The 27,367-nt window shown below is 44.3% G+C and overlaps 3 protein-coding genes across 3 annotated transcripts in view; 2 read left to right on the top strand and 1 right to left on the bottom strand.

Annotated features, from left to right (window-relative positions):
- The window catches only part of PRSS23 (serine protease 23), a 289,202-nt gene that overhangs the window by 2,103 nt on the left and 259,732 nt on the right, over positions 1-27,367 (top strand). The window lies entirely within an intron of this gene.
- Positions 1,078-11,232, bottom strand: DDIAS (DNA damage induced apoptosis suppressor). Its single transcript, XM_064441408.1, has 6 exons — positions 11,047-11,232; positions 10,642-10,776; positions 8,102-8,230; positions 6,953-7,114; positions 5,677-5,794; positions 1,078-3,882 (listed from the first exon to the last, which is right to left on the bottom strand). Exons 3-6 carry the CDS (start codon positions 8,212-8,214, stop codon positions 1,324-1,326), a joined length of 2,952 nt encoding a protein of 983 aa, XP_064297478.1. The 5' UTR covers positions 8,215-8,230; positions 10,642-10,776; positions 11,047-11,232; the 3' UTR covers positions 1,078-1,323.
- Positions 11,526-27,367, top strand: part of PRCP (prolylcarboxypeptidase) — a 36,204-nt gene continuing 20,362 nt past the window's right edge. The window contains exon 1 of the mRNA XM_064441407.1: positions 11,526-11,791. Within this exon, the coding sequence (XP_064297477.1) occupies positions 11,657-11,791 (135 nt within the window). The 5' untranslated portion in view covers positions 11,526-11,656. The remainder of the gene's footprint in view (positions 11,792-27,367) is intronic.

The raw sequence follows: 27,367 nt of genomic DNA, 5'->3' as shown, positions 1-27,367 counted from the left end.
AGGTGGCAAGAGACTAACTGCCCTCATACTTCCCCAAGTCTCCTGAAAATAAAGAGCAGGTACATACGTATTTTACAGAAGCGCTACGAAGGCACACAGCGTTACAGCTCCAGTTCCAAAGGCCTGGTTTTTTTCATCCCTCCCAACCACTGCTTCCATTGGCCATCTTAGTGCAACAGTGACTCACAGCAGAGCGTAAGCAAAATGCCCAGGAACAAGATGAACACAAAATGATAGGTTCCCACAATATGACTTTCAGCAGCTTCTGCCTCTCATGTTTCCTAAGGCAGAGGTGGTGTCTTTATAACCTGAAAGTAAAGTCCTTTAGATATAAGTGTTGATTCAATTTGTTCCTTGCATGCAAAGCCACAAAACCCTTCTGACCAAACACTGAGTCTGGAGCTCAAGTGGGTACATGAGAAATGAAGTGAGGCTTCACACACAGAACTGTAGTAACCTCTACTTGTAGCAGAGAATGACCCAAGCAAAGCCTCCTTGTCACCAGTCACAATGCCTATGGCGCATACCCATTCTGTACACGAAAAACCCCCGCAGCAAGTAATTTTAGGCCCATGTCTGCTTCTACAAGTCAGCATTTTCAGACTGATGGGATGCTGTGCCATCGGGTTCCCACAGCCTTCTGCAGCACCCGGCCTACAACGTTGCAGCAGCAGCACCAAGACCTCTCTGCTCAATGCTCCTACATCGAGCTGTTCTGGCTGGGGGATATGGAAGACCCCAAAGCAAGGAAGAGGAAAGATGCTGCCAGGAATCTGCCACTTGCAGACTTTAACTTGAAAAAGCCTACAGAGAAATTGGGAGCTGCTACCAACCTCTCAGGATGGTCCCCTCCACCCAGCTCAACTCTGCCCTGGGATCCCAAGTGGGCTCAAATACAAGGCTCCCATGTGGTATTCAAAATTCTTTGATGAAAACTTGGCCCTTCTCCACAGGGAGTCATCAGGTAAGCGTCTGGAGCAGACAGAGACTCCAGGGCTCTTCTCATGATAAAAAGACAACACTGAAGGCTAAAGCACTTCACCTACCTGTACTTGATAAAGTGAGATCTACTAAATACACATTTAGAGAAGTTTTTATTGCACGTTCTGGAGTTAACTTACATAAAAGAAAGTAATTGCAAATTCTGTTTTCCCCCATCTCGGTGGTACAAAGATCTGCAAATAAACACACCTTGTCTGAGGGATACATATGCCAATAGGTGCATAAACAATATAATTGTTTTTAAACAGATCTTTTCTTCTACCGGCTCCTTCCCAAAAGTCTTAAAAACAATTAAAAAGAACACAGCATAGAAATCTCTTTTCAGTGTTTAGGCTTATTGGAAAAAGGGCTCTGCGCTTGGAAGAACAACTCAGGAGACCAGGCAGCTGCCCCCTCCAAAACACCCCCTGAGTAATTTGCACTTGAGAGGAGATTCTTGTCTTCTGAAGGGGAACAAGTTTCCAGGATTGTATCATTTAAAAACAAGGCCTTGGTGATGCCTGCAGATACAGGAGTTGTTAGAATCCCAGCTCTATTCCCAGGGTTTAATCTCTCATTTCTGGAGCACATATAATCTTCACTCTTCTCTTTGCTCTCAGAAACAGGGTTCCTGCCCGCATGCCCACAGGTCAACTGCAAGTCAGTAGCCCGGGCACCTGTTTTAAAGCGTAAAGATGCTGTTGGTTTCAGCCTTTTGTTTGCAGATGGAGGGACCCACTCCTCCAAGCTGGCAGACAGCTGGCTGCTGAGGAACTGCTGTGAAACAGCGCTGTTACTGTCTTTGTTTTCCCCGTTACCTGGCCTTTGCCGTTTCCTTAACCTGCCAGTGAGCTGCTGCAACAGAACATTTTGAAAGGAAGACCTGGATCGCTTGCATTTGGAATGGATTTTAGCGGGATTTTTAGGGGTGAAGATAGGGACTAAAGAGTTGCTTTCCTCAACAGGCCACAGTTTCTGGCAAGGTTTTGTCAAAGGAGTTGACTGTGAATAAGGAACAAAGTCTTGAGCGCTGACTGAATTGCCCTCGGACTCACAGGAGGAGCGAGTTACTGGTGTACTGTGCTGACTGAAAACAGGAGGGGACTGGTGTAGGGATGAGCTCCATTTTGAACTGTTACAGGGAACATCTCCAGGATAAAGCACCAATTCAGGAGCTGTGACCTTTTCTGTCACAATATCTTCCTGTATTAAAGAATTACAGGATTTATTGAAGAATTCTACAGGTTTTGCTACCTCTCTTGCGCTTTCATCAAAGAGATCAGCAGAAGCATTGTAGCTGCCTTCAGGGAGGATACTGTTCCATAGCATCTCTCTCCTATTAACACTTTTGAAGGTATTTTCTGACAGTTCTGTCAACGGTTTTAATTCTCCTTTAGATATTCTTCTTGTGCTGCTGGGAGTTGCTGGATCAGAGTCCCATCCCCCTGTGCACATAAGATCTGTCCTTTGGCTTGGCGTAGAAGAATTTTCTTTATCTGTACAACCAGAGAAACAGCTATAATATGCAGAAAACAGACAGGTAGCTCCCTTGCTCATTTTTAAACAGGAGGTTTCTCTGTGTTCAGCAGTAGGCTGCAGACTAATAAAAGACCAAGCTGACTTTGAAATGTCAATATTTGCTTCTTTGGACTGCACATCTCTGCTCTCGGAAGCAGAAGGCTCTGATGTAACCGGCAAGGACTGTGACAGAATAAGTAGATGAGGGTTAGGTGCAAAGCAAGATGCTCCACATTCCTTGTCAGTTGAAGATAAAGCATTAGAGGAAGACTCACATTGTGACACCTCATCGCTTGGAGACTTTGCATTCAACTGAAAACAAGCAAACGATATGTTCTCACAGCTATCATTCTCTGCTGGTGGCAAGTACCTCCCCGAGAGGCTCGTTTTAGGTGAATCACCAGCTACTAGGATTTGCCTGGGATACGATTTGTTAGGATTTACACCCAACTTGTTACTTTCAAGAAGGGCATGTTTGCCTGCCTCAAGGCTGGGTGATGTTACACCACTCTTACCATCTTCTAATCTGGCTAAAAATTCATTTAGGCTTTCTGAGAATGGGAGATCATCCCAAAGCACTGAGTCTGTCTGAGATACTCCAGCTACATTTACATGGTCAGAAGCTGAGGGATCTCTCTTGTAAAAAAGGGAGTTGTGGGATTTTTCTGGGTAAGAATAATCTCTACTATTAGTCTTTGGGTAAATGCTTTTTACCCCAGATTCCAAGGGATGCTGTAACAACCTGGAACTGTTTCCATGTGATGGCTCAGTCTTTGAAGAGAATATTCTCTCTAATTTATCAGTTGCAGAGGTACTGTCAGTCCGACCGGGCTGTGAACTCAATTCATTATCCTCCTCTTTATCCCTTTCCTTCACAGCAGAGCTGCAAAACTGTGAATCCCAAAGAGTTTGATTGTTGAGGCTTACACTGCATGATTCTGCAGACACAGCCCACCCCTCTTGGTCATGCTGTTCACTTACCAGCTTTCCCACTTCCAGAGTGGGAAAGTCTTCCACTGTCACCCCAGCAACAGATGAAGTCAGGCTGAAGGACTGCTGCCAGGACCCTAAAAAACTTTCTCTGCCATGAGACTGAACAAAACAGGAGCTTCTGCTGAGGCTAGACAAGCTGCTGAGCTCACTGACAGGTTCATCTATTGGAGCTGAAGACGCATCAGGTAAGTATGAGCTGTTATTACAGCTCCTGAATTCTGCCGACTGTAGGAGCCGATGGAAGTAGCTGATAACGGTGAAGCCAGTAACAGCAGCATTTGGCAGGAAGATCTGGCAAGCTGTAAGGTTTTTTGTACTTCTATTAATTCTGGAACGGTTTTGCAAGATGCTGTTGGCAGCAGAATGCCCTCTATCTTCCCTTGCAAAATCCTGGGGGGAGGAAGGGAAAAAAAACAAAACAACAAAAACTTAGTGCAATGCTTTATTTTTTGATAGAAAAAAAACTTAACTCATGTCTTTTAAGTTAGGCTTAAATTTAGGTCTCGCTCTTTGTCAGGATCTGCAGGGAAGCGAATAAAAAACAGTCCATCACACAAAGCAGTACTCCCTGGGAAATACGCACTGGCAAGGGCTATAAAGGGCATCACAGCAAGCGGTTCCTTGCTTGTTGCAATTACGCAGAATTTTGGAGCTGGAAAAACAAACAAGAATTCTAAGAGAGGACTTCACACAAAATTTCTTCCTCCCTTTAGGGCACTGGGTGCTTCCGGGCTTCCTCCAGCGCAGTTCTGTGCAAATGGCGAGCTGCCTAAGGCCAATGCTTTTCTTTTATGCAGGAGGCGCGGGCAGTACTTGAAGCAAAGCACTCTGGTGAGTGCTGTACTGTGCAGTACTGACTTGGCAGCTCAGCTGTCAAAGCTGTTTTCTATGTGCTACCTCTGCGAAAGGGAAATAAGCTACAACCATTATCTTCTCAGATTTATTTGGAGAGCAGCATTTCAAAGGACCTTCAGCTGCAATTCTTTACAGAACCTGCTTCTCTCCACATAGAAATTACAGGTGAAAATCGCCATTAAAAGCCGAGGGCATTATCTAATGTTTCAAGAGGTGAATAAACCCTTTTTCACCTCCCCCTCAAGGTCTGGCAATGCCAGAGAGGCCAGCAAGCAAATACGTCTGTCTTCAAATTCAACAACCCTCCTACTCCCTGACTCTACGCAAAGGTTGAGGCTGAAGGCTGTTAGCCAAGGACAGTGCCCTTCTAGGAAAGCATGTAATGTTGATTGTGAGTTTTATCTGGGAGAGTGCAACTGTGTGCAGAGCTGAACACAACTACACAGAAATGTCTGCAGCCAAAGGCTGGACAAACAAAATGGTCTCTAAATGTGTGTTCATTCCTTGTGAGTGCAGGATTACTTCTATCTGCAAAGGCATTGGACCTAGAGACCTGGTGAATGGGTCCAGTTAAGTGAAGTAAAGTAAATGGGTCCATTACATAAGATGCTGTGCACTAGGAAAGTCTCAGCTCAGATATAAACCTCATGGTACCTGTGGGAGAAGAAAAACACCTGCCAGGTAGGATTTAGTTCACAGACTTCATAATATGAATGATTTGCGCAAGCACCACTTGAAGAGAACTTAGAAGACTGTTTCTATGGAAATATTACTGAGAACTAATATTCCAAAGTCTGTTAAACACATAAAAGAGCCACAAATGCATACGTTGAACAGCAGTCCTTCATCAACATTTTAAAACATGTTCTTATATCCAGAAGTATCAAAATGCTGTAAGGGGATGTGTTTCTCCTTACATTTCAGACACCAGGAGACTCAGCTGCACGGGGAAGGTAGGGCAGTGCTTGAAAAGACAGTCTGTTTCTTGCTTGAACTGTACGTGGTTTTTTTTTTTTTTTTTACAGACTCTCCAAGCTGTCACTGACATGCACAGGAGCTGGCACTGCTTGGGCTCTCTGAAAAGCAGCCCTGACAAGCTGTCAGGATGACTACTGCCATTCAGAGATGACTTTTGGATGCAACTCATTTAAAATAACACAGGAGTCTGGGGGAAGAGGAGCAGAATTGTTCCCATGTCCTACCCCTAAATTTTCTCAAATTCCCAAAAGACATTGTACACGATGTTTTGGTAACTCAGTCTATGCCCCCAGCTGGCTACAAGCTATTGAAAAAACTCATCATAAGAGAGTAATGTGGATGAGATATTACCTTCACTCCAAATATAAATCTTTTTCCAATGAAACAGGCTTCCACTGCTTGAACTAACACTCCTGGACAGGCCTCTGCGTTGGTTTCTCCTGACAGCTGATTGAAGTCTTGAATACACCTTGAGTAAAAACACAGAAGTATCGCACCAACAGAGGAAGCCTTACATAGCATTTTAGCTGTAGTATAGGTTGAACACATGCTAAAGAGAAGATACTGTGGCAGCTTAAACTAAACATAAAGTGAAAACAGGAAACCATGAACCTATATATCAATTTAGTTTACCTAATTTGTTAGTGAAACAGAAGTAAAACAACGGCTTTGAATAGGTTTAATATACACACAACTTTTGAGTGGTCCCCGCGTGACTGTGATTTCTGTATCAATGCAATGACTGCATAACGCTGTCAACGTGCTGCTATTGCTTACACATCCTTCCTGCCCACACCTTTACAGCAACAGCAGCATCCATATCAAGACATGCAAACAACTCTCTTTTTCACAGCTGACAGTAGTACAGCCGTCTAGTGTGGAATGCTGGCCATGAGTATGTTGTTAATGCTGCTAATATGGGATTTAATAAGTGTTCACCTTTGACCCAGTGATAACAGAAGTTATTTGAAAATAACAGAATTGAGAAACAAGCAGTGAATGTATCCAACTATCCCATCCTAGCAGTTTCACATATCAGAAAGCCTGAAGCTTACAATGTAGGTGTCAGGCTCTGAGGACTACCAGGCTTTCTTAGAAATCCCTCCTTGCTAAATTAAAATCTGGTCATATTGAATTAAAGTCATAATGTACATGCTTTTTTTTAAAAATCCAAACGGCTAAAAAAAAACAACAAAAAAAAAACCCCGAAGACACTCTCTCTACCTTAAGATTCTTCTTCTAAAATCCTGAGAAAAAAATATTTCTAAATCTCTGGAAAAGGCAACTTACTGAGTAATGTGACATTAGACAAAGGAAATTCAATCATCTCGGATAAGGGAGGAAGGACACAAGGAACCAAACTGTGAAGCTCACTTAGCAGGTGGTACCTGCCTTCAACAGACAAGTAGAGGATCTCTTATGTAGTAATTAATCTCAAAATTTCAAGATTTCAGGAAGAAACAAAATTTCAGCATTTTCTTAAGGTGATGGGTACCAAGGAAATGATAGAAGGGAGCACTTTAGCAGCTTCTTCCCACTCGTCTCCCCACCACCCAGGCTCATCTCATTTTTTTTTAGGCTGAAGAAAAAGCAGCAGCTCTATAGTTAGAAACAAACCAGTCCTCACCTCTGCAGATTTTCTGCAGTGACCCCAAAGAATGGATCTAAGCAACTGCCAAACACGGTAATATCAAACAAATCCTTAGTGTCAGCAATCCTTAGGGCCAATCTATATCTGTAGCTTGCATCTTTAGCTTCACCTGTGCAGCCACATTTTAGACAGTTAAACCTGCCAAAAGACAGTATAAGAATAAAAAAAGGTTGAATACGTGAACTTCTGTTAATTACTGCTCTAGTAAGAACTTACCTGCAGCCATAAGTACTACTACTATAATGTATCAAATATTCGATTACACATGGTAAGATTCTTTCTTATTCTTTACTCTGAGGCATTAATCTCACCGTAGGCTCAGCAAGGTGTCTGTATCATGACAGAATCCCTCTGGCTTTTTTTATTGATTTATTAAATGCTAGTCTGTTGTGAAATTGGAGAGAAAAAGTGGGCTTTGAATGACCTGCTGGGGACTCATTTTGAACTCCCTGCACCCCCATTTTTTGCATTTTGTTCCAGTTTGGGATTTTTATTCCTGTAGTTTTAGTATAATACCTAGATTTCAAAAAATCATCAGAAACAGCACTGTTAGCATCTGAAATAACAGATATTCTTGCTCTACGAAGTCAGCTCCTTCCATTTAGCAGTGACATTCATAGATTTACTGTTCTTCTGTGTATCGTAGATTCCACCTAACAGTGGGATTAAAAAGGAAAGCTCACACATTTCTGGATACACAGTTAAATGGAAGAACCTTACAGGACTGCCTGATGCATTGTACATATAGAATGAGAGGGGGAAAAATTTAGGATTTGATTTGCAGAGACTTTCTACCAATGCTTTCCAACTTAGAAACAGCACCGAAGAAGTGGGCTGTGGGGGGATGCAGTTGGAAGCTATTAACACACATCATTTATTCTCATAAACTGTCCTTCAGTGCTGCATGGCACTGAACACCATAGAACTCTTGATCAATAACAACCTCCAAGCTGCTACTGGAATACAGAGAGACATAACCAGTGATACGTAACACAAATATCTGAAATTAGCACCTACTTCTACAATGGCTAGATTTTCACCAATTTGTTTTAACTTGTGTCCAGCTCCCAGAGATCCCCAAGGCCTCTGACAGTTACAGTTAACAATCCCCAAAGTAGGACCTACCTCCTAGAATCCAGTATCAGCCTAGAAAAGCATTTTTGACAGGCAGGATAGGTGAAGCAGGAGTTCTGAACAGAAATTACAGAGGCAGCCAAGAGTCCTCTCACACTATTCATGTGCTCACAGCATCACCTGAAACAAGTAGGTCAAAATGCTTCAAAGAGTTCTCATTTTATGAGATGTTAATATTAACTGCCTTTACCTGAGTTGTTTGAACATTTTGAAAGGCAGCCCTCAGGAAATTACGATCTCTGTTTGAAAATGGTAGCCCAATTGATGCAACATCTATAATTACCCTTAATTAACCCTTTAAAAAGAAAAAAAAATTAAGATATGTAATAAGAAGCAAGTGTTCATGATATTTACACACCACCGCAGATAAGTCATGCCAATTCCCCCTTGGATTTAGGGAATCTTTATTAGAACTACCCTTGAGCACGGCACTGCAGCAAATCTGTTTGATTTTTTTCCTTAATTCAGAATGAAGCCACAGCATGGCATTAAAAACTGAAACATTTCTACGCTTGTAATTCTGCAAACACCTTCAATACCAATGGCTTTGAAAGGAGAAGATGCCTAGAAAATCTCAAAAGGGCTCGGAACGGCAACTACGCTCATGCCCTTTCAGCCAAAGAGACAGCTCTACAGTATTCGCTGTTGCTTTCAACAAAGACAATGTGTGGAAATGACAAATAAATGCTGACAAATTTAAATAAATAAGTAAATAATTTTTATTCATCATTACTTTTCTGCAGAATTACCTTGCCTTTATTATCACTATACTGTCCAAAATATCTATTTTTAGGAAACTTCCCCTATTTTAGAAAGTTAACTTCTTTTCTCAGCAGATGTAGACAAAAATACCCTAAAGTACTTCAAATCATAGAGATCCAACTTAAATGGCCAAAACGTTCTCTACAGTTGAAGTAAAACACACCTTAAAAATCCTTCTTTGCAAAAGTACTTTCCCACAGTAATAGCTAAATATACATCTGTCTTCGATGTAAACTGCAGAATGAACTCAGAATAGGAAGTGAATTTCACTTCTTCATCCCTTAACTCCCCCAGGGAGCCAAAAGGCCAAAGAGATAAAGGACACTCAAGTACAGCTTTTACACGTTAAAACTCATTCAATAATCAATGGTATTTTGTTCATAGTTTGCCACCAAAACATAAAGTTTAACTTACAGGCTATCCCTCTGCCCCTGGGGGCACTGTTCTCAGCATTCTGGTAAAAACAAGATCTGTAACATGAGTACTAGAAAAATGTGAGTGACTAAACCGATTGCTCTGAGAGGTTCAGAGAAGAAAAAAAAAAAATCAGATATCCCAATATGGTAGAAAGGCCAGAAAAACAGAGGCAAGAAAAACTAAAAGCTTTACTCAGGGCCAACAAAACTGAATTTAAAAAAAATCTCTTTTCAGAACAATTATTAACAGAGACTCATTTGACCTAATATATTAAATTGTGCATGCTTTCAATTCTTGCCAAAAGGGAACTATCTTGTTTTAGTTTACCAACATATAGAGAAGAAATAATAAAATTAAGTCCAATTTTGTTATTGCCCAAGAAGGTGGACTAGAAGAAACCAGCAGGTGCTTTGCATTCCAACTGTTGTTTACATAGCTGTGAGTTAAAAAAGTACAGTTATTTGCACTTTTTAAAAAAATAACTCCCCTCCCATGCCCCAGAAACCAGTGAATGCTTCAAGTATTCAACCGAAATATGGGAGATAAAGCATAGCACGTATGTATTTATGCAGCCTCTGATAAGAGCTCCCTTTACAGCAAACAGACTCAAGGTCTACACCCGTTTCTCCTTGGTAGAAATACAGTATTCATTATCTGGATGCAAGTTAAAAAAGGATAGTATAAATAGAACCACAGAATGTCCTGAGTTGGAAGGGACCCACAAGGATCATTGACAACTCTGAAATTCACACCATGTGTTTAAGGGCATTTTCCAACTGCTTCTTAAATATCGCCAGACTTGGTGCCGTGATGCCTCCCTGGGGAGCCTGTTCCAGGGCTCCACCACCCTCTGGGGGAAGAACCTTTTCCTAACACCCAGCCTAACCCTCCCCTGGCACATCTCCCTGCCATTCCCTCGGGTCCTGGCGTTGGTCACCAGAGAGAAGAGATCAGCACCTGCCCCTCCTCCTCCCCTTGGGAGGCAGCTGCAGAGCGCCATGAGGGCCGCCCTCGGCCTCCTCTGCTCCAGGCTGAACAAACCAAGGGACTTTGGCTGCTCCTCGTAGGGTTTCTCCTCTAAACCCTTCACCAACTCTGTGGCCTCCTCTGGACACTCTCCAGTAGCTTTATACCCTTAATGTCCTGTGGTGCCCAAACCTGCACCCAGCACTCGAGGTGAGGCCGCCCCAGCGCGGGGCAGAGCGGGACAATCCCCCCCCTCACCCGGCTGCGATGCAGGGCTCGATGCCCCCCAGGGCACGGCTGGCCCTCTTGATTGAAATACATCTGGTTTACTTTGGGTTATTTTAATTAAACAAAACAAAACAAAACAAGGCTCCGGATCCACATACCCAGCCAGGCACTCCAGGTGCTCCCCTCTGCCAGCCTCCAAAGAGCGTCGTCGCCTTTCGACAGCCCCGGAACCTCACCCAGATCCCCACCAGTGCCTGCTGCCCTCCAGCGGGCACACTGCCTTAAATCTCTCCCTAAGGGGAAACAAAAATCAAAGCACACAAGAAGAGCTGTACGTAACAGGTCTCACACTGCAACTTTTGCCCCATAACCACCAGCCTCCTCCCGCCCCAGCCCCGAGGCGGCCCCGGAGGTCGGCAGCGAGCGGCCGAGCCTGGCACAAGGGCGCTGAAGAACGGAGGGAGCCGCCTGGCTTCACCCCACACCCCCCGCTCCTCCCGGGCGCTTCACGCTGTGCTCAGCGCCCGGGAACGCTGCAGTTACCCGCGTTTTACCGCTCTTACCCATCTGCCTCTGTGACCAAACCCAGCCTCCGCCCCCCGCCCTCAGGCCGAGGGAGGAGCAGAGAGAAGGTTGTCGTGGTGCCCGTGCCCGCGCCCAGGCCCTCCGCTCCGTCCTCTCAGTCCGGGGAGGTGACGCCCCCAGCCCTGAGGAGAGCCCGGCCGACGGAAGGGCGCGCCGCTGGGGGGCGGGGAAGAGGCGGCGCTCACCCAATCGCACGCAGTTCTGGGAGGGCGCGGCTCCCTCATTTACCCAATAGGAAAGCGAGGATGGCAGCTTCCTTCTCGCAGGTCGCTCACACGGCACCCAGCCACACGCTCCAAGCAACCAATCACCGCCTTCTCAGAAGAGGAAACAGAACACCGCATTCAACTTGCCGTAGCCAATGGGGAAAGGGCGCACGCGCTACCCGCGGCCAATCGGAAAGCCCCGCTGCTCAGTGCCCACCCTCCCCACGTGCGGGATAGCCCTTCCCCTTCGGGGCGGGCAGCATATGCGGCACCACCCACCCCCCCGCCGGGTCCCGCCGCGCCCCGGGGCGTCCCGCCGGCGGGGGGTCAGCGCCCCGCTATAAAGCGGCGGGGCGGCGGGTGGGCTCTGATCTCTCCGGCCATGCTGCGGCTCCTCCTTTTCTTCCCGCTCCTCGGGGCAGCCGGCGCCCTGCCCGCCCCCCCTCGCCGCCACCATCACCGCCGGGGCGTCGCGCAGCCCGCCGCCCCCTACCTCACGCGCTACCTCAGGCAGCAGGTAGGGGCTTCCCGCCTCCCCGCCCCGCAGCTCCCCTCAGTAACGAGGCTGCTTTTGGGGGGGGGGGGGTTGGAGGGGGATGGTCGCCGCTGCTCCCCTCCGGGCGCTCCTGAGCGGGGCTGAGGGGCAGCCGCGCCGGTGGAGTTTGGGTCGCTCGGAGGTTTTCCCGCAGCCCAGCCGAGCGCAGGGAGTTTCCGTGGGCATTCACGGGGTATTTTCTTCCCTCAGCTGCCTCTTCTAGCCGCAGACCGGATAGTGCGGTATTTCTGCAGATTTCGAGGTGTTGCAATTCTCATTCCCTTTGGCAAAACGTTCCACGTCTTGAATATCCCGGTTAAGTTGCAACTCTTTAAAGTGAGAAGTAGTTTCCTTTGTTGTATCTACGCTCCATGTTCTAGCACCGAAGTCTGTATTCCAAAGCAGCGGATAGAGGGGCCAGGGGCCTCAGTTGTACCCTGACTGCAAATAGCAGTTGTGGGGTTTGTTTGTTTGCTTTAAGTATGGAATAGATTTCTCTGACTAATCTGAGCTTACTTTTCTTGTCTGGTCTGACAATTCTCACAAATTGTTGGCAAAATCCATAGCTCATGGACCGAACAGATGGCTACGGTTGCTGGTGTGGGCCCCTTGCAGAAAACTCGAAACCCTCCTTGTCTATAGGTTTTTTGCAAAACCAGTCAATAGTTCCTTTGTATGTGCTGGGGAACACTGTATCTTCACCTGTGCCATACCTGTTTTTTTCAGGGGAGATAATTGTTGCTGCTACTGGGAGGTGCAGTAAAGGGGAGAGGGCACTTTTCTAATATTCTCTTGGTTTGATTAGAATCAGGCTTGTAGCCTGCACCTGCATTTCATGGCCTGATCCACACAGGGAGTGGTGGGAAGGGGTTTAATTTGCAGGCATCTTGGTTGATATGTGGATTGAACCTCTCCTGTTTTGACTTTGTTGAAGGAGAACTTACGATGAAATGAGCAAAGTGGGAAGATTATACTTTTGGAGAGAATAGACATGAAGAAAACAAATAACCCTTCTGAGATTATACTGAATAGCTATGGATTAATTTCAGAGTCAAGGTCCCTGTCACTAGGGCTGTAAGAGGTGGGCTGGGAACAATTTTAGTGATGAATCCATACATTGAAATTACGTTCTTCGGCAGACTGTGTTACTGGTTTGGGAGCACTCTTCTTCCAGTGGTCTCCCTGTGTAAATCCTGTGTCCTGAAAGCATCTCTGTCTAATGCTTTTCAATCACTTGTGTAGTGATTTGAGATTTGGGTTCCTCCGTTAACTCCTCTAATAGCCCTGAAGCATGATTTGGTGGCGTTCTGTAGATACCTTCCACAGTGCGTGGTCCACATTGGCCAGGATATCATTCCTGCGGTAGTGTTGTAACTCGAAGCATAACACCTAGTTGTTCTGGCTCATCAGTTCTTGTGCGTCGCTGTCATAGTATCAGTGATACTAATTCTGTGATGTGGTCTGAACCATCCTTTGTCACCATGCTGTTACACCTCTGGCCTCATCCCCTATCGCCTGGGTGTTCAGCCGTCGGCAGAGGCAGCGGTGTGCCCTCCAGTTGCCAACAAAGCAGCAGAGCTGCAAGGTACCTGAGATCTGTGGATTTTGGGAGGTAGGTAGATGTTGCGAGAAGGGAGGGAGGAGTCTCCATGACATCCTGTTGTAAAGATCATGCCACATCTTGCTCCCTTAAGTCTCTTCCATGTTCTCTTTCTGTATTTCAAGCAAAATCATACTGGCTGAGAGGGGCTGCTGCAGGACAGAGGGGTCCTGTTCACAGGCCTGGAAATACTTGCTTTCCTTCTCCAAAGACTTATTAGTATTGCTGAATGTGGTGGGAGATATGTGTATATTCTTGTCTTTTTTTTATATTCATCAAAGATTTGAATGCTGCTGCCTGGCACTTCAATGGTGTAGGCTTAATGTATAGGAGGTCTAATCACACAGAGGGCATAAGACTGCTCTTTATCAGTAGCATGGTGTGCAGAACTGATAGGAAAACTCTTCAGCCCTTATGAAACATGTGCTGCTGTCTGGGAATTTGTAATTACATTATGATTCTGTAGTGGAGCATAAATACCATCATTAACACATTAATTAGGGGCGGTGATACTTTGCCACCTCTCAGGATTGTTGAAGTTTAATTATTTACGTTATAGTTGCTTACGGCATGAATCATCTGTTTCTGTTCTGTCCTGCTGAGTCTTCTTACCTAAAGTTCCTGTTTTGATTCTCGTTTATCCCTGTGATGGTTTTCAACATCGATTAAAATTATTTATGTAAAATCGTGCAATATAAAAGTGAGTTTTATAATATGGCAAAATATTACACTGACAAAGGAAACATTTCTTATACCTACTTCTACTAAAAAAAAAATCTTCTTGAATAGTCTTTAATACTTCCACAAAAGAAAACTTTGAAAAGTCTAAACAGATTTATTGCATGATTTCTGTTGCTTAAAAATGCCTGCTGAGCACTGTGGACAATTCATTAATGCTGCACACGGGAGAAGTGAATTTCAGAAGCTGAGAATTTTCAAGTGAAATTACACTCTCTAAATGGAGCCCCTTAGCATGAAGGCCTATAGACCTGTAACATTGTTTGAGGGTTTAGTGCCAGCCCTTGCTGAGAAGCCATGATACTTAATTTTGCTTTCATAAAAAGGGAGTAGTAATAGGGTCAGAGGTCAGCTCAACACTCCTTACATTGAACTTCCTCCTGTTTACCATTTTAAGTGTCAGACGTCCCTAATGATGGGGCTGAAGTCTAGAATAGTGAGAAACAAGCCAAGCATTGCCCCTGGCAGTGTGGCTAGGACTTCAGCCTGCATTCTGGACTGTGTATGTCTATTATTTTGGCTTAGGGGTGTGGGGTTTCCCCCCCTCCCCCTTCATAAGTAACTGATGCCCTTCAGCCCTCTGCTCCTCCAGTGCAGAAGTGAAATTACCCCATGCTGACCTAGATTGGTAGATGCCCCTTGAAGGAGAAACTCTGTCATCACCCATGTCCTTACATCAACAAATTGCATCTGTATTGGGGAAGTTGGTCTCATTTTCAGCTTTTCTGAGGTACTAGCATGACTTCTGAAGGCAAGACTATTCTCACTTCTGCTTTAGGAGCTTGCTTACTAAAACGTTGCTTGTGATTTGTGTGTTAAATTAATCCATCCAAAACTGAACTTTAAAGAGAGAATGATGTGTAGGATGCATAGGGTGCAGGAAGACCACTGTTATCTGAATGGCTTCTTTATAGGCAGCTGTGTCAGTGACCGCAATTCAAAGTCATTGGAAAGGCTTGGTGAGGTATCCAAGAGCCATCTATTTCTCTTAGCCCAAGTAGAAGTAACCTTATAGCATAGTGGGCCACAGTTGGACTGCAGGATAGAGACCAGGGGGATAAAGCCCCTCGCACTGTAAGGGAAGATCAGGTTCATGACTGCCTGAGGAACCTGGGTATATACAAGTCTATGGGACCTGATGAGATGCATCCCAGAGTCCTGAGGGAATTGGCTGATGTAGTCGCTAAGCCACTCTTCATGATATTTGAAAAGTCATGGCAGTCAGGTGAAGTCCCTGGGGACTGGAAAAAGGGAAACGTTATGCCCATCTTTAAAAAGGGTAGAAAGGAGGATCCAGGGAACTACCATCCTGTCAGCCTCACCTCTGTGCCTGGGATCATGGAACAGATCCTCCTAGAAGCTATGCTAAGGCACATGGAGGACAGGGAGGTGATCCAAGGCAGCCAGCATGGCTTCCCCAAGGGCAAGTCCTGCCTGACCAACCTAGTGGCCTTCTATGATGGAGTGACTGCATCAGTGGACAAGGGGAGAGCTACGGATGTCATCTATCCGGACTTCTGTAAGTCCTTTGACATGGTCCCCCACAGCATCCTTCTCTCTGAACTAGAGAGATACAGATTTGATGGGTGGACTGTTTGGTGGATAAGGAACTGGCTGGATGGTCACATCCAGAGGGTAGTGGTCAATGGCTCAATGTCCAGATGGAGACTGGTGACAAGTGGTGTCCCTCAGGGTCCATAATGGGATGGGTGCTATTTAACATTTTCATCAATGACTTAGCAGGGTCAAGTGCACCCTCAGCAAGTCTGCAGGTGATACCAAGCTGAGTGGTGCAGTTGACACACCAGAAGGACAGGATGTCATCCAGAGAGACCTGGGCAAGCTGGAGAGGTTGGCCTGTGAGGACCTCATGAGGTTCAGCAAGGCCAAGTGCAAGGCCCTGCACCTGGGTCAGGGCAACCCCTGGTATCAATACAGGCTGGGGGATGAAGGGATTCAGAGCAGCCCTGCTGAGAAGGACTTGGGGGTGCTGGGGGATGAAAAGCTGGACGTGAGCCAGCAATGTGCGCTCGCAGCCCAGAAGGCCAACCATATCCTGGGCTGCATCAAAAGCAGCGTGGGCAGCAGGGTGAGGGAGGGGATTCTGCCCCTCTGCTCCGCTCTGGGGAGACCCCCCTGCAGTGCTGCGTCCAGCTCTGGGGTCCTCAGCACAGGAGGGGCATGGACCTGCTGGAGTGGGTCCAGAGGAGGCCACAAAAAATGATCTGAGGGCTGGAGCCCCTCTGCTGTGAGGCCAGGCTGGGAGAGTTGGGGCTGTTCAGCCTGGAGAAGGGAAGGCTGGGGGGGACCTTCTTGTGGCCTTCCAGTGCTTAAAGGAGGACTACAGGAAAGATGGGGCAACCTCTTCAGCAAGGCCTGTTGTGACAGGACAAGGGGGGTAGATTTAGACTGGAAAAAACTTTTCTCTGTGGGGGTGGTGAAACACTTGCCCAGGTTGCCCAGAGAGGTGGTTGATGTCCCATCCCTGGAAACATTCCAGGTCAGGCTGGCCGGGGCTCTGAGCAGCCTGCTCTAGTTGAAGACGTCTCTGCTCACTGCAGGGGTTTGGACTAGATGGCCTCTAAAGGTCCCTTCCAACCTAAACCATTCCATGATAGTGGGGAGGGTCTGGAGTCAGGCAGCTTTTCTGACCTTGGGGGAGCCTTGTCTTGCACTTCCACATGCCTGTCTTCAACGCACATACTGGTGGTAGAAAAACCATAGCCTGAGATCTTGTGGTGCTTTAAGTGCAGTACTGTTGAGAGGATGATGCCTTGAATTTCCTGATATTTGAAGGATTCTCAGTGATAAACTGCCTTTTCAGAAAAGGGAGTGGATGTGGTGTCGCTTCGCTCAATTTGATAACTGATGGCTGTGCAAGACTTCTGGTGGTGGTGGACCCTTCACCCCAATCATGCTTTTGTAAGCACATCACTTGCTTTGTGAAGTGCTATGAATTGGCCTAAGAACCAATGTAACAAGATTCTAAGTAAAAATAAACTTAAGTTCAGCAAGTTACTGAGCCTGGTCCTTCAGTTAGATTGTCTTTGAACGAAGACATGTCAATTGTGTCATGGTGTCCAGAAGATGGTTTCTGACTGCATTTAGTAACTTCCTAGATTTCGTGCCTACATCAGTATTTCATAGCTTAGTAAATTCTTATGCAAGTCTCTGTGCTCTGAAACACATCTGCACTTCATGTTGTGTGTTCGTAACAGGAAGCTATGTTGAAGTGTCAAAGTAATGAAGTTTCAAAATTTGATCTTTTCTGGCTATATCAGGTGTCTTTAATACCCTATTTTGTGTTACAGGCTGAAGTTTTGAGGCATAGAAGATGAAAGCCTTAACTGAAAGTGCAAAACTTAGAATGCAAGTTTCAAGCCAGAAATGAGGATTTGAGAAGGGCTGCAAAGGAGCAGCAAAGATATATTTTTTCAGACATGGTTCTTTGTTTTACAGGAAGGGCCAATTTGGAGGAAGCCAGTGAATCCTAGAATTTTCCTGCTCTAACTAAAAATGTACTACAGCAAAAAGCAATTTAACTTCAATCTCGGGTCACTGCATGAATAAGCAGAGTAAAAGAAAGTGAGGTGAAGATATTGGATCACCTTTTTGATGACAATGCTGTCTTGATTTAACATCTTAAGATTAAAAGCATATATACAACAGTACTGTAAAAGCTCTTGGAATGCTAATGAAGTAATTCTCAACTATGGCCCTGAAATCCGCTTTTAAGATACTAAAACAGATTGAGATTAGCACTTTAAATTCTGGTTAGCAATTTTTTCAGCATCTTATTGTGACTCAGCTTGGTGTCTTGGAATAGTAACAGATGGCAGGAATGGTTAAGATGGGTTTGTTTTTCATGTCTGGCACCATAATACAATAGCACTTCGAACTTCTGGTGAAGGAAAAAACAAAGTGCTTTTTACAGACCCCCTTGGTACCAATTAAAAGTTATGTCAGTGGTTAGAGAAGAAGTGATGCTGATGTTTGTCTTGGAGGTGAATTACTTGGAATATATGTTTTACTCATTAAGTACTACAGGAGTACTTGGCAGCTCTTACACTGTGATTTCATAGTGTGATTTAAAACAGGAGCTGTAAGCTATAAACCAGGTCTATAAGCAGAAACAATAGCTCTTATTCAGTGGACAGGAAAACAGGGAAGTACTTGTTAAAGCTCCTCAGTGAATTTTTATTTTTATGCACTACTTATCTGTAGGTCACAATGCAGACATCAGCTTCTCAAATTAAGAAGGAAACACTTAATTTCCTCACAACCTGCAGTCTCTTCCTTCAAGTGAGCAGCTCATACTAGAGACTACAAAAAGCATCAATGATCACTACTCTCTCTGAAAATAAACATTTTTTTCTTGCTAGCTTTAATCATTTAAAGCTGTAGTAGGCCACTGAAAGATTTCTGATAGACTCAATCAAAGAAAGTCTAAAGGACTAAACAATAAAGAGAACTGCATATGGCTGAATCAGCAAGCTGCTTGTAAGCCTGATGTGCATGAGATAAACGCTGTTAACTTCACTGAAGTTGTTTTGACTTGTACCAATTGCCCATGAGCTTCCAGCAGTTGAATCAAAGTCTTAGCTCTGAATTTATTCCTTTTTTGGAGGGGTGGGGGAATGAGGAGGAAAATGAAATTAAAAATAGAATTTGATGTGTTCTGTATTGATTTCAAACTCTGACTTTGAAGAGAAAGACCATCCAACAGTCATCGTAAAACGTGCAGTTAATTTGTAACATATGCCAAATCGGTGGGAGACTAGAGGTCACACTTGATTATTTCTTTCAAAAACTGAAAAAAACCCCCTTAATTTTCTTTATTTCATACATTCTGGAATTTGTAGATATCTATCTAAAGCAGTGAAACTTGTAAGAAATTCAGTGAGGAAAAAAATAGGCTTCACTCTGTGACCTTCCATATGCTTGCAAAATGGTTAATGTCTTCATTTTCTAGATATGGGAATTCAGTTAATTAAATATGGACAGAAGAATGGGAATTGCATTTCTTTTCAGTTAGTAGATACTGTCCTTTTGCCTGTGGTGTAGGGGGTTCATTTTCTTCTTTTTTTAAATTTTTAGTTGCTGCCTCCTATGCTTTAGTTCAGCCCTAGTGTGCCTGGAATATTTTCTAATACTCAGCGCTGTTGTAGTGCTACTGCTAAGTGGCATTACTACTGTCAGTTGTGCTGAGGTGTGGTTGCTGTTCTCTAAAAGCGTATAGTGAGCAAAGAACAAAACTTCTGATCCCTTCGGGTTGTTGTTTCTACCTTTGAATTGTCATAATACATTTCCATTATTCACTCCTACAAGCTTACTGTTGTGTCAGGCTTAGTGAGAGTGATTAGATGAAGACGATCCTGGCAGGGGTGTTTGAAGAGTAAGATCTGAGTTTTTCCCTTTCCAGGAGCGGAGAGGGTTCGCTACAAGGCCTGCCTGCATGGGATGTGAGTATGCATGGTGCTATAGTATTGTGCACTAGCTTCTCCCTCTGGCTGCTGGTATGGATGCACTTGGTGGTGCATCTGCTTTTGTTCCTCGTAAATTTATTCTGCTTCCAAATGCAGTAAGTTTTTTTTGCATTGTGAAACAAAAAAAGTTCTAAAATCATACACAAAGTCACTTGGTGTGAAAAAGCTAGTCAGAAGTGGGCTTAGATGGTAGTTTCCATGCAGGAACTTCCTTTTAAGACAACAGGAACAGAAAGTGATGGGCATCAGGCCCTTTGACTTCAGTAGGGCTTGGACTGAGGCCAGGCTGAACTAGAGGAAGTGGGTGAAAGCAAAACTAGCATTAACAAAACTTTTGATTTATGCCTCAAAGCAGCAGCTTGCTTTTCCTTATTGCCTGACTCCCTGAAAATCTAGTCTTCCACAAAAGCTGTTCAGAACCACATGCTGCTCTGGAAGCGCTGGCTTTTCTGTAGTGTTTGCAGTACAGTGATAAATGGCTGGCCACCTGGAGGTGTACAGTTTTCAGTCCTGCAAGTCGCTGCTACCTGGGGGGAGCATAGAGTTCTCTTGACTCCTAAGCAGGCGCTCCTGTCCTCAAGCAGACAACAAATGGCTTTTAGCAATGGCTGTGGAGTTGTTCAGAACAGATTCTGAACAGGGTAGTTTATAACAAAATATTCTTGCCTGGTTTTAAATGGAAAAAGAAAACTAGAAATGGAAATAAAGATCTTTTTGGATAAAAATCTGGGAGCCTCTATTTAGATGAGAACTGTTGCTTTGCTGTGAGAAGAAAAGCATCTGTGGTCCTGCTCACTTCTGGGTGATCACTGCACTGGTATAAAGACCCATCATTTATCCATATGTTTGCTAGAGCTTTTCAGCCACTGGAGAACTTTTGTAATAGTTGTGACAAGAGACCCGGATGTTTCTGCTTTAGAGTAGAGCAATCTGTAGAAAAACTTTTCACCTGCAGGGAGCCATGGGTGGTGTTTGAAAAATTACTGCAATCTGTATGGATTCAGTGCTAGGGACTCAGTTGAACTCATTCTTAAGTGTCTTACAACCTAAATGATTCTATGACTCTACAGCTGCATGAATGGAGGCTGTAGTGAGGTGGGTGTTGGTCTCTTTTCCCAGGTAACAAGTGATACGATGAGAGGAAACAGCTTCAAGTTGCACCAGGGCAGGTTTAGATTGGATATTGGGAAAATTTCATCACCAAAAGGGTTGTCAAGCATTGGAACAGCCTGCCCAGGGAAGTGGTTGAGTCCCCATCCCTGGAGGGATTTAAAAGGCACGTAGACTTGGTGCTTAGGGACATGGTTTAGTGGTGGACTGGGCAGTGTTGGGTTAATGGTTGGACTTAATGATCTTAAGGGTCTTTTCCAATCTAAATGATTCTATGATTCTATTTCCCTGGCTGCTGCTGGTCTCCCTATCATCCTGTCTACCAAAGTCTCAGAGCCCTGCGAGCAGTTGTTCTTCAGCGTTCAGAGGTGCTGCAAGCTTGCCAGAGAAGCAGTTGCTATGGGGTATTTTTGCTGTTGCATAAGGGCTGTATGACTAATTGCTGCTTTGCTGCTTTGTTTTCTGCAATTGTCTTCTCCCCTTCCCCTTAGATGCTCATCAGAACTGGTGGCTATTAAATAAATGATCCACAGTGGCATGTGTAAAATCCCTAGCACTGGATTCAGTGCCTTTTAATACAAATAAACAGCCATCCCTGCACTGAGCTTTGGCCATATTGCCTGTGCTTTGTCTAATTAGAAGAATATCCGGATGGATGACAGGACAGTTTTCCTGTTTGCTTTCACTATGTCTGTCTCTTCTTCCTTGGATCCCCTGTCTTGTACTGGATAAGCTGTAGAAAATAAAATACAAATAACAATGGTTGAATTAAGGCTGGGAGAATGACAGAATACAGGAAATTTCCTTGTAGCTAGGAAAACCTGGGAAGTAAAACAATTGCAATTTGAGTTGCACCTTTAAAAATATTTGGAAAGTACAAAGCCCTAGCCCTTTTTAGGGAAGGAATAGAGGTGTGTTAAATATTTAGTATGACCAAATAAAAATATTGTCTTGAATCTGAAATGTTTTCCTTCCCCGTGTACTCGTTTACAAAAAGATTGAGGAAGTCTTTGAAATGAACACCATTTTGATCACGGAATATCAAACTTATTTTGAAAAGTATTTTGTTTAAACAATTAGTCCATGTCAAAACTTTAGGCCATGATCAGCAAAACAGAAATATTTTTATAATGCTTAATCTGTGACATGCTGAAGGTTCATGTACAATTTTTTCCTTTCCTCTGAAGTTAATCCTCCAAATGTGATGGATTTGTAATTCAATCTGGAAGTCAGATGGAAAAAATCACAGGCTGTTGCCTCTTAAGGGTCTGAAAGACATTTCACAAGGGTAACTTTTGGTTTTGCTAGTGTAGTACATCTTTGTGCTTACTTCAGCTTTATGAAATAATGCACATTGGGTAATACAGCTTTGACATGTTTGTTCCCTAATCCTTGCCCCATCCCTGGTCCTGTGGAAGAATTTCACCAGGATAACAATGCCTTGAATGAAAGAATCAATGATGTGAACATGTGTTGTGTTTATCACCATAACAGTTTGTTATAAATCTATGTAGTTGATTGATTCTCACAGCACAAGCCTCTCTGTTGCTTGGAGAAAGACAGAGTGGAAGGGGAATGGTGAGCATGGTTAAGGAGCGTCAGGGGTAAGGCTGATTGAAGTGATTCCAGCTGTTGCCTGCCTTGGTCACCCATTCTCTCCCTTGTGCTGGAGGTTTGCCACTCTCTAGTCTGGGGCAGCAAATTTCAGGAGGGCTTCTGAGACCTCTCAGACTGTCCTTCCAACTGGAGGAGTTGTAATGAGGAATTGCATCCTCACTGTGACTGCTGCAGGATTTCACACTTTATTTAAAGCCTAAATGTGTCTATGGACCTCATCTTTATGTGGTAAGGAGAATCTGGAGTTTCAATTGCAGCAGAAAACAGCTAATGGTTTGTGGAAGTTGAAACAAATTTGTTTGTATACTTGTTAGCTGCTTAGGTTCCCAACATAAAAATAACCTTTCATCATATACTGTTTGGAAACTCTTTGTTTCTAACAAGGGCTGACCTGTGTAGCCTGGTGATTTCCTACAGCATATCCTGTAGCTGTTTAACTGTTCTTTGGCCTTTTTCTTTTAAGTGTCTTCTCCAAACTGTGTGACTCAAGGCAGGGGTAGAGTTCCTGTCTGACGCTTTCCTTGTCAGTGCTTTTTAATCACTGAAATGATAAATGACTGCTAAAAGCAGACTTCCTTAAACATTTGTAACCTCCCAAGAGCAGGTGATGTGGCTTCTGTAGCATAAAGGGCGCTTCAGTAAAATGCACAAAGCATGATTCTAGTTGAAGGTCAGTGTGTTCACAAGGACATAGTTGCAATGGAAGGGATCCCTCTATTACAAGGTTCTTAAGCCTGCATTTGTTGTGGGGACCATGTTTGGCTGAAAGCTACTTCCAACCAAGGAAAGACTGGTAACGATTGTGCTAGACCATTGCTAGTAGAATAGAAGTTGGAGTCGATTAATAGGCAAAAAGCACCATGTATTGTTATGTACATATGTTTTGTTAAATGTAACAGATGAATGAAACAACATTAAATCTGGCGAACAAAACCTCTGAAGTATGGGTAGTGTGGAAGATTACAATGACATAGAGTCCATCTCTTCCAATTTTCTTATATTATTTACGTGTAGGACATTCAACTTAGTGGGTTAATGTAGGCTGATGCAAGAAGGTGCAGTTTACATCTCCCTGTTCTTCCACAGAGCATCAGATGATTATGCATTTCAACAGACTGGTGCTAGCCTTCAGTTTTTGCTGTCCCATGCAAAAGTATCCGCCTAGAAGGCAAGGAAACACCTCATTCCTTGCATGTAAAATGGAAAAGAGGAACCAAAGCTAGGCTTAAATTTTGTTGTCTCTTTTTTCTTTTCCTTCTGCACTAAATTAGCAGGGACAAACTGAGAGAATCTTATCAGCTGTCAGTGAGATGAAGCCTCAGTCCTGGCAGGCTGTGATACACAAAAATGCAATAGGAGGAAACAAAGCAATGAGAATAGTGTCAGGGAGGGAGACTTTTTTAAAAACTGATTTTTATTTAGCTTCCATTTCTGGTTCTGTGTCTCCCCTGCTATGAAGACATAAATAGTGTGTGAGTATGTGTTTTTTTTCAGTGATACTCTACTGCTGCAATGGCTTTTATGAGCTTGAATATTTAGTTATATGTAGTAGAACTTGTAACAAAATTTAGGGCCTCTTGAATATGATGCTCTACAAAGATGGCAAGGCAGTCCCTGCCCTCATCAGCTTGAAACTTAAATGAAGGAAGCAAAGATTTTTAAGAGGAAACAAAGCTAATGGGGCCAGCTAACTGGACTGGAGTCCCACAACCTGTCAGGAGTAAAACCAGGAATAGAAACACATCGGTGAAATCCCAAAGAGGCCAGTGCCCATGCTGCTGTTCATGCAGGAGGATATCCTCACACTATCCTGTATCTTCCTGTCCTCAGGAAATAATTCAGACAGGATGAGCACTCAAAACAACTCCATGAACTCCAGGAGGGTGGAGCATGCCTCTTAAAATCCCCTGGCTTCTCACTAGTAAAACAATTGACTTGATGTCAAATAGAATATCCAAGTTTGGGAAAATAAAGCTATTGCCTAGAGGACTGAAATCTGAAGCACGACGGAAAGGCTTTCAGACACTTGCAGTATTGGCAGAAATGCAAAAGCAAAAAACTATCAGGTGCTGATTTACCACCTTGAATGATGTTAAATGCTTTTTGTTAGAATTAGTTCTGTGTCTTATTATTATTTAGTCTGTGAATTAGTTTTTTTTGGTGAAAGCTTGGGTTTGCTGTCTTGTCTCTGTAGTCATTGATTGCCTTAAGATGCTGCTGAGAAGGAAGTGGGTTTTAGCCCACATGTCCTGTTTTGTCTTTGTACTTCACGCAGTGCCATAGTTCCTGAATACTTCCAGGAGTATATTAAGCAGGCTAACATCTGTAAAATAACTAACATCTGCTGTGCTGTTTTGTTTCCTCCCTAGGGGAGATGTGTGGCAGAGTGGCTTGTTTTATTTTAAATGGACTTCCAAAACAACAAAAAAGCCCATTAAAAAAGCCCTGCCCTGAGATAAGTCATCTTTGAGAGCCCAACAAAGGCACACGATGCATGTGCAAATATAAGGTAAAGAAACGTGCCATGTATCTCAAGTGGAAGGCAGCATGGTGGGTCTTGGCCCTTTCTTCCAGTGTGAGCTTGTTCAGTGGACCAGTCTGGAGAAGGCTCCTCCTCCTGAGCCAGTGAGCTGCACTTCACTGGAGAAAGTTTCTCTGAGCTAAAGGATCAAAGCTGCTGACTTGAGCCTTCAGTCTGGAGCTCTCATCAGCCTCTTGGGCTCGATGTCTCATGCTGCCTGCTGCTGGTTTTCATCAAACTCAGCGAGTGCAGTTCTCACAGCTGTGCTCGAGTAGTGGCTACAGTCGTCCATCTGGAGCTGGCCAGCTCTTAACCACTCTGTATGTATGTTTGTACTTACCCCAAGTGCTTTTTGAGTCTTTGGACTCAAAGATGTGCAGGACAATAAAAGGTGATTCCTTTTTTAATCGAACAAGGTTCATGAAGATTTTTGTACATGGAACTGAAATTTTGTTGCTTGCTTTCTTTGCCTCACAGCTGCAGCTCTCCAAGTATAAGCATCCTGCCTACCTTGCCTGACAAAAGTTTCCCCTAAACTTATTACTTTCAGTACTCCTTTTTCTATTTTTATCCTTCCTTTTATTAGTATCAGAATGACTGTTTCAGTGTCAGTGTTTTATGTACATCGTTCTTTCATTTGTAAAGCATTGCTGTTGTGTTGCTGATGATGACTGTAGTCTTATTGCTAACCAAACTTGCTAGGTAGTCCTGTTTACAGAAGCCTAAAATTTTAGGCTGTGTAACTGGTTTGGATTAGTCCTAGAATAGTTTAGTTTTAGAAGGGAACTGGGCATGTCATCTGGTCCAACCTCCCACTCAAAGCAGGACCGATTTCAAAGCAGTATTAGGTTGCTCAGGACCTCGTACTTACTGCTGACATCCTGGCAGTAACTGTAGTTATGAAAATTGTAATTAGAAAACCCTCATATGCTACTATACCTTTACCATTGTTAGTTTTAACCAACAGTTAAGGTATTGTACACATGTGCTAAACTGCTTTTTTTCTTTTGCTGTTGTGGTCTGTTCTAATTAAATCTGTTTGCAAAAGTCATTGCTTTTGTCTTACTCCTTTTCTGTAAGTGTGGAAAAGAAATTTTCTGGGTCAACTTTTTAATGAAGTCTGATTTAAGAAAAAGCTAAAAAAAAAGTTATCTGGGTGATTTGAGTTGTAACGTATACTTCACACGGTTTGCGGGATTCATTGCTTGTTTGCACACCTGTTCTGTGAAGGATGGTAAAAGACAGCACTTGCCGACGGGGGGCCAGGGGCTCCCGTGGGCCGCCCTGCGTGTTCGTGCGGCGCGGTTTGCGACGCGACAGCCCCACCTGCCGGCCCCCAGCCTCGGCGCTCCCTTCGGGCCCGAACCTCTCGCCTCGCTATTTCGTGTTCGTCCTCGTGCTTCTTCCCCCTCACTTAGTGAGTTTTCAAAGAGTTTTTACTCCTATGGGAAGATGGTTCCTGGGACACCTCCAAACTGTGTTTTGATGTTCTGGATTCAGAATTTCTTTAAATTTCTTGGCAGTTACCAGCAGTTCTGAAATCTCTCTGTCTGCGATACAAACATTAGGGGTTTTAAGTCATGTACTCACAGAATGGCAGGGGTTGGAAGGGACCTCTGGAGATCACCCCGTCCCACCCCCTGCTTGAGCAGGCACACCCAGAGCAGGGGGCACAGGAACGTGTCCAGGCGGGGTGTGAATGTCTCCAGGGAAGGGACTCCACAGCCCCCCTGGGCAGCCTGTGCCCCTGCTCTGGCACCGCACAGGGAAGGAATTTCTTCTTATGTTTAGGTGGAACTTCCTGTGTTCCAGCTTGTGCCCATTGCCCCTTGTCCTGTCATGGGGCACCACTGAAAAGTCTGGCCCCATCCTCTTGTCACCCACCCTGCAGATATTTATAAGAATTGATGAGATCCCCCCTCAGTCTTCTCTTTTCCAGGCTGAACAAACCCAGGTCTCTCAGCCTTTCCTCATAAGGGAGATGCTCCAGCCCCCTGATCATCTTGGTAGCTATCCACTGGACTTGCTCAAGCAGTTCCCTGTCCTTCTGAAACTGGGGAGCCCAGAACTGGACACAATACTCCAAATGTGGTCTTACTAGGGCAGAGTAGAGGGGGAGGATAACCTCTGACCTGCTGGCCATGGTCCTTTTAATGCCCCTCCAGGATACCATTGGCCAGACACACCATCGTAGAAGGCTATCAGGTTGGTCAGGTATATGTGTCTTACCCTTGCAAAGACAAGTTGCTACAAGGTATGAAGCCCCATCATCTAGCAATAAAGGAGTTCCTGCATTTGAGTTGAGAATAGGTACCTGTTAGTTTTTTGTTTTTCTGAAGAAGTCTGGCTGGACTTGTGTCTGTGCTGCCTGGGATCTTACACGCATCCATGGTTTGATGTGTTCTGAATATGATGAACAGTTTAGCTGCTGTGAGGCTATGAAGACTTTACAGATTGAGGGAGGAATGGAAAAAGAGAATGTGACT

Source organism: Phalacrocorax carbo, chromosome 1 (assembly GCF_963921805.1).
Source record: "Phalacrocorax carbo chromosome 1, bPhaCar2.1, whole genome shotgun sequence".
Lineage (NCBI taxonomy): Eukaryota > Metazoa > Chordata > Aves > Suliformes > Phalacrocoracidae > Phalacrocorax > Phalacrocorax carbo.
This window is presented reverse-complemented; position numbering and strand designations above follow the sequence as displayed.